At 36.3% G+C, this 7,941-nt stretch overlaps 1 protein-coding gene across 1 annotated transcript in view; it reads left to right on the top strand.

The window, feature by feature from the left end:
- Positions 1-7,941, top strand: part of LOC106879977 (proto-oncogene tyrosine-protein kinase ROS) — a 330,537-nt gene that overhangs the window by 236,543 nt on the left and 86,053 nt on the right. The window contains exons 7-10 of the mRNA XM_052976515.1: positions 619-854; positions 2,031-2,115; positions 2,504-2,794; positions 3,884-4,012. Coding sequence (XP_052832475.1) covers positions 619-854; positions 2,031-2,115; positions 2,504-2,794; positions 3,884-4,012 — 741 coding nt within the window. The remainder of the gene's footprint in view (positions 1-618; positions 855-2,030; positions 2,116-2,503; positions 2,795-3,883; positions 4,013-7,941) is intronic.

The raw sequence follows: 7,941 nt of genomic DNA, 5'->3' as shown, positions 1-7,941 counted from the left end.
TTTTAAAATATAATAATGATAAATGCCCTGATGCAATACTAGGCAGTGACTCTCATGGCTTCTGATCTTAACTGATTGGAAATGTTTTCCTGTACATTGTTTTGTCTTGGTATAAAAGATGGGCTACAGCAAATATTCTGCTCAATACCACAGATTTGCTTGTCAGTTGTTTGACCTTAACCAGTCAAGCGTGTCCCTTGATAGCTGACGATATGTGCATCTCTGATCACAAGTAGGGGAGCATCTTAGCCATGTGTTGAGAGGAATTTTTTGGGGTTTGAATAATTCATCTCTGGAAACATGGGTGTTTTGTTCAACATCCTTAAACAACCCTTATTCAGGGACCTTTTGAGTGGGATGGGCTACTCGACCTGAAGAAAATTCTAACTGGGCTCCATCTGCAAGGTCATGTACTGTTTATCTTATACGAGAACACCATGTTGCGCACATAGTTGTGATGCATGTGATTGCTGCTCCCTTATCAGACGGGTAGTCAAGATGGGTATATTGGGCTTTATATAATTGTTCCCCAGTGTCCCTTTGGTGGCATGTGCTGCTTTCTTATTCAATAATAATAATAATAATAATAATATGTTACTGATATTTTGTTTGTGTCAGATGAACTAGAAAATGCAACATTACCAGCACCGGAAATCAACCGATACAATGTCACGCATTCGTCGGTGCATTTACTGTGGAGGACCAACCAACTTGTTTCCAACATAACTTATATGATTCAGATGAAGATGCCAGAGATATCAGAAAATTGGCAGTTATGGAATTCCACTGAACTCCACCAGACGCCAGTCATACATTTCATAGTAAATGATCTTCATCCTTACACTACATACCAGGTAAGAAGGCTTCACTCATTTATATGATACACCATCCCAGTTTTTTGCAACCACCTGAGTAACTTGAGACTTATGAAAGGAAAGCCTTATATTCCTCAAAATGTATGAAACAAGAGTTAACTAAAAATCTGAAAATATTTTTGGACAGGCAAAGGGTCAATAATTTGGAAGAAAGATGTCTACAGACTTTTAGTTTGTTACTTACATTATTTACATTTGACGGATATTTGCCCTCATCTTGTTTGTTGTTAACACAACGTTTCGGTTGATATACCCTCCAGCTTTCATCAGGTGTCTTGGGGAAATTTCAAACCTGGGTTCTCATTCCTAAGGTATTTTTCGATGTTATTATTATTATTATTGTTGTTGTTGTTGTTGTTATTATTAGTATTCAGGTCACTGCCTGGAATTGAACTTGGAATCTTAGGGTTAGTAGCCCGCGCTCTTAACCACTACACCATATAGCGTATAATAACAACAACAACAATAATAATAATAATAATAACAACATCGAAAAATACCTTAGGAATGAGAACCAGGTTCAAAACTTCCCCCAGACACCTGATGAATGCTGGAGGGTATATCAGCCGAAACATTGTGTTAACAACAAACAAGATGAGGACAAATATCCGTCAAATGTAAATAATGTACATAATTCCTCATCTCTTAAATATAGAACTGTAGACTTTTAGTTGTGTTAATTATGTCCTGATACCTTAATCAATATATCTGGCACTTTACCATTTAAGGATCAATAAAAGCCTTCATTTAACTAATGTCTGGTTCTAATAATAATCTCTTTATTTTCCTGTCATTGTTAATTAGCACATACACATGCTAACACATCCACACACATTAACACAATAAACACACACACACACACTAACATATATATATATACACAAACACAATACACACACGCACTAACATACAACACCCACATGCATACAAGTCTACCCAATACAACACCCCCCTCACACATACATACACTCAACCTCATTTTCTTTTCATATGATCACCATTCAAAGTGAGCAATTTTGCTTATTTTCCTACTTTTATGTCTTTGTATTGTTATCACCATTCCATACTGTTTTTTGTATTGCTGTAAATGTCTATTAACCATTCCATACAATTTTAATTTTTTTTCTTTATTTTTCTTTATTTTTTTTTTTTCAGTTCAAAGTCATAGCATTCATTAAAATTCCTGATCAGTTCCTTGTTTCAAATGAAAGTGTTTCTGTCATTACTTTACCTCATGGCAGTAAGTTTACCATTTTTTTTAGTCTCAATGTCTCGACCCAGTTTTCTGTACAGTTTCTGTACAGCAACATTTTTTCTGGCTTTACTTTCTGATTTCAAATTCCACTGAGCTTAACTTTTCATTTTGTCCTTTTGGAGTCAGTAAAATAAGTACTGGTTTGAACAATGAGTCAATGTAATCAACTAGTCCTCTCCCCTCAAAATTTCATGCCTTGTACTTATAGTAAAAAAAGATTATTATTATGTTAGAAATCCCCTTTTTAGGTGGCTGGGTGGACAGACATAAACATTATTGCAGTCAATAGAATTGTCTGTTGTGATCTTGTAATGTTAATGTTTTAAATTTTTTGTGGATGAATTTGTGTAAATGAATATCGATTTGGTTTCAGAACCATCATCGGCACCAAAGATATCGAGTGTGGCCACACCATCCCCTACTGTGATTACCATCATCTGGAACCCACCTCTCTATCCAAATGGACGAATAACTGGTTACAAGTTGATGCTTAGTTATGTGAATGAACGAACCATCACACGAGAAGTGTCTGAACACACACACTCTTGGTCATTCAGCCAGTTGCAACATTCGAAGAATTACACCATTAAGGTCTTAGCCTGGAATGCAGTTGGAGGAGGGCCAGCTGATACACATATCATTACGACACCAGACCTAATGTTGGGTAAGGATAACATTACATTCATTGTCCATTTTATGTTATTGTTTGGCTGCAGATCAATCTTCTCTAAGCAGAACTATGATGAAAGGTACTCCAGCAGGAAACACTAAATATTTAATGAGCAGGAAATACTAAATATTTGATGTGTCCTTTCCTTATTTAAACATTTTGTTACCATATTTCTGTTTGAAATGCTTGTCCTTTCATTTCTGTTAATTTTGAAAATAATGAAGAATTTACTACAATAACCTTGTCATCATTAAGTTGGTATAAGACAGCAAGCTGTCAGAATTGTTAGCACACCAGACAAAATGCTTAGTGGCGTTTCATCCATCTTTATGTTCTGAGTTCAAATTCCACTGAGGTCAATATTGCCTTTCATCTTTTTGGGGCTAATAAAATAAGTACCAGTCAAGTACTGAAGTTGATTTATCTACTTTCCCTTCCCCTCAAAAAACTGCTGGCCCTATGCTGAAACTTGTCTTGCAGGTTATCCGGTTACCTCACTTGCACTGGTACTTGTGCCACAAAGAAAAAGCATTCAGCACACTCTGCTAAGTGATTGGCATTAGGAAAGGCACCCAGCTGTAGAAACCTTACCAATGCAGACAATGGGGACCAATACAGCCCTCTGATTCTATCAAACTGTTCCATTTATGCTAGCAAGGAATCATCATCACCATCATCGTCGTTTAATGTCCGCTTTCCATGCTAGCATGGGTTGGACGATTTGACTGAGGACTGGTGAACCAGATGGCTACACCAGGCTCCAATCTGATTTGGTAGAGTTTCTACAGCTGGATGCCCTTCCTAACGCCAACCACTCAGAGAGTGTAGTAGGTGCTTTTACGTGCCACCGGCACGAAGGCCAGTCAGGCAGTACTGGCAATGGCCACGCTCAAATGGTGTATTTTACGTGCCACCTGCACAGGAGCCAATTCGGCGGCACTGGCAACGATCTCGCTCGAATGTCTTATTGATGTTAAATGATAATGTTGTCATCGTCATCGTTGTCGTTGTTATTTTCCTATTAAGCCAAATATTCCAGCAGATATATGCAATTTTCTCTGATCAAATTAATTTCTTTTACAGAAGCAGAAACTGAGAAACCATATTTGGTGTTGGCAGCAAACAATATGATTTTGAAACAGAATTTGTTGGATGTTTTTGGTGACCCTGTAACATTACACCAGGCGAATAACCGAAGCATCACAGTTTTTGGTAATATTTCTTACTTAACAACATGTTCTCTGATGTTTGGAATTAAAAGATTTTTATTTTGTCTTTGTCTCAAACTAGCGTCTAGATATTTAACGACATAATAATTAAGAGAAGCATGTTTCATTTATCTTGCTTTCTTTGTGGAAATGGTTTTTGGAAATGAAGATTTGACATTGAAGAATTCATCTCTCTTTTACAATTTGATGTGACAATATCTTAGAGCTTCTTGCAAACCAATTCCTCATGTTTAATAAAATAGAAATATTTTCATATCAGCTTTATTTTACGGCCTTTGAATATATTGTCCAAACCAACTAATCATTCTAGTTTTTCTATATTTCATCAAATGGAAACTAAATGGTAAATATAAAGAAATATTTCTCAAAATTAATGATGCCTACAAACAAATAGAAAAAAAAAAGCAGATATCAAGGCTAACTCAACATCTCTGTCCAAACTTTTAAATCTTTCTACAATTTTTCCTAGCTTGGCTATTCTGATTTCCTTCATCACACAATAAGGGGATGCAATTTTTCTTAAATTTCTAGCCTGCTTCACAATTATGTGACCTTGTGTTCCGTCCCACTGTGCAGTGCCTGTGTCTTCTACTTGGTCCCTGACCAGCCAGAGCCTTTTGAGTGAATTTAATAGACAGAAACTGAAAGAAGCCTCACACACACACACACACACACACACACATTGTTAGTAAATCATAAATCCGAAAGAGGGGCACAATTTTAGTATTAGAACTAGAGTAATTAAAGATAATTAAGGCTGATCTGTGGAGTTACCCTAGGTTTCACGTCCATAAACTGCTTAGCTCTATGATGTCTCTTCAGACCCTAATGGCCAGTTATAGGCCACCAGCCATTAGGATCTGAAGAGGGGGCCTTCTTAAAGCTAAGTGCTTTATGAATGTGAAAGCCTGGATAACCACATAGACCAGCCATAACTTTCTTTATCTAACACTTATCTATATCTCTATCTATCTATATATATATATGTGTGTATGTGATGATGATCATCATCATCGTTTAACGTCCGCTTTCCATGCTAGCATGGGTTGGACGATTTGACTGAGGACTAGCGAACCAGATGACTGCACCAGGCTCCAGTCTGATCTGGCAGAGTTTCTACAGCTGGATGCCCTTCCTAACGCCAACCACTCCAAGAGTGTAGTAGGTGCTTTTACATGCCACCAGCACGAGCGCCAGCCTGGCGGTACTGGCAACGGCCACGCTCAAAATGGTGTTTCTTACGTACCACCTGCACAGGAGCCAGTCCAGTGGCACTGGCAACGACCTCGCTCGAATGTTTTGTTCACATGCCACTGGCACAAGTGCCAGTAAGGCGACGCTGGTAACGATCACGCTCAAATGGTGCTTTATATTTCATAGGTAATATAAAATTGACAATATGTTAATAAATCGATGTTTATCTGTTAAACTCTCCATTTTCTTCTTATCATACACAAAAATGTGTGTGTGTGTATATATATATATATACATATATATATATATATATATATATACATACACAACGAGCCGAAATTGCAAAGATAATCTGGAACTCGACTGTGGAAAGAAAACTCCGAATGACCTGTCCTTGTTTTCTTTGTATCGTCTGTCTGAATGTTTTGTTGTCCCTTTCTTGTATCACCTAACTGTCTGGATGTTTTGCGTTCTTGTCCCATTTTGTATCATATATATATATATATATATATATATATATATATATATATATATCGTTAAAGGTATGAAACTAAGTATTAGTATTTTTGGTCAATAACTGATGAAGAATTAGGGTCCTTGTCTCTGTCCTACATGTACGTTTTGTAGTATTTAATGCATTTTTCATTTATGGAATAACTGAATGCCACGCATTCCGACTTTTGTTATCAGTAAGTTTGTATATAGAAAGATAGGTAGGTAGATAGATAGATAGATAGATAGATAGACAAACAGACAGATAGACAGACAGACAGGGATAGATAGACAGAAAGACAGCAGACAGACAGGGAAAGATAGATGGACAGACAGATAGACAGATAGATAGATAGACAGACAGACAGGGAAAGATAATTGGACAGACAGACAGATAGATAGATAGACAGGCAGACAGGGATAGATAGACAGAAAGACAGACAGACAGGGAAAGTTAGATGGACAGACAGACAAACAGACAGATAGATAGATAGATGTGTGAGTGTGCCTCCTTGTGTTTGTTCCTCATTCCCACTGCTTGACAACTGGTTTTGATTTGTTTTTATCCCTGTAACAGCAAAAGTGAACAAATAAAAATCTACCAGGCTCAAAAGAAATGGGTTCAATTTGTTAGACTAAATCCTTAAAGGCTGTGCTCCAGCATGACCACAATCCAGTAACTGAAACAAGTAAAAGATTAAATTATAGGTTTTTGGGAGTTTTTTTTTTTTCTGTAACTGTCCATGTGAAACATACCTGTAAATATGTCAGTTTAATCTGTGTTACAAAGCCAAAACAACTAAGAACCAATAATTTAGAGAAAATTATATTCTAATAATTGCTTGAAACTCTATTAAAGTTTTATCCTTTCATAATCCACTAACAAAATGTGTCCCCCTAAAAAACAGGCTTAGTTAAAACTCACCAAGTGTGTCGACAGCATATGTTTTAGTGCTCAAAATTAGGCCTTGCCATCTGTCAGTTGGTTACTTCATTTAATTCATAGAGCTGACACCCTTCAAATTGACATTACTTCAAGCACATCACTTAGAACTGGTTTAATTTCTTTTCCAATTTCAACTTCTTTTCGGACCATTCTCTAAGCCAAAAGACATACTTTTCTTCAAACCAGCCAAATCTATTTTTGAATAGAAAATGAAAATATTTACAAGACAAATATTTTGATTGAAAACTAATAATTTTGTTATTCTGTATTAATTTTTCCCTCACAGATTTCTCTGTGAATGGTTTGTTCTCTCTGCCACTTTGATTTGGCTGAAGAGCAGTGGGGTTTGTTGTCTTTTAGGGCTCGTTATTTATTTGTGGCAATGAATGTGACACAGAATCAATAACCCACTTGGGGTTAGTCTTCCTCCTCATTTTATTTAACCCTTTCGATATCAACCCACATGAAACCGCCTCTGGTTCTGTAGTGCAAATGTCTTGTTTTCAAAAATTCTGAATTAAAATCTTCCACCAAACCTTAGACACAATTTATGCTCCTAACACTAGCTTAATGGTAACTAAGTTACTTTACTAAATTCTTTGTTATAATTAAAATTAATTGAAAGAAGCACAGAGCATCTCAACAGAAATATAGTAACAAAAGAGTTAAAACTCAGACAAGTCAAGTGCTGTACATGAAGAATCGTAGGAATATATATTCTGATGATACTTCTTGCACTTGAAGAGAGACGAATCTCAATATTTTAACCTTCTCATAACAGTTTCTTATAAGTACAGTGGTTTTACCCCTTAGTGTTCAAATTACTCCATCAAATGTGATACTTATTTATTCACATTATTTTTGAATTTATCCTGCATTATCTTGTAGCCTTGAGATTTCAGTGATGTGATAGTTTGTTTAAAATGACATTCTACATTAGGTATGAGAGGCCAGATCTAACCAGTTTGAACATAAAGCAAGTAGAATAGTTTGGCTGGATATAACTGGTTTAAATGCCACAGGGTTAATATACAATATCAACATTTTGGAGGGGTTTAATAAAATATCTGTGACTATATACTTTGGTATGTGTGTGTATGTGGCTGTGGGATAAGAAGCTTGCTTCTCAGTTGCATGGTCGCAGTTTCAGTCCCCCCTGCGTGGCATCTTGGATGAGTGTCTTCTACTATAGCCTTGGACTGACCAAAGCCTTGTGAGTGGATTTGGTAGATGGAAACTAAAAGAAGTCTGTCATATATATATATATATATATATATATA

The sequence above is a fragment of the Octopus bimaculoides genome, chromosome 24 (assembly GCF_001194135.2).
Source record: "Octopus bimaculoides isolate UCB-OBI-ISO-001 chromosome 24, ASM119413v2, whole genome shotgun sequence".
Taxonomy (NCBI): domain Eukaryota; kingdom Metazoa; phylum Mollusca; class Cephalopoda; order Octopoda; family Octopodidae; genus Octopus; species Octopus bimaculoides.
This window is presented reverse-complemented; position numbering and strand designations above follow the sequence as displayed.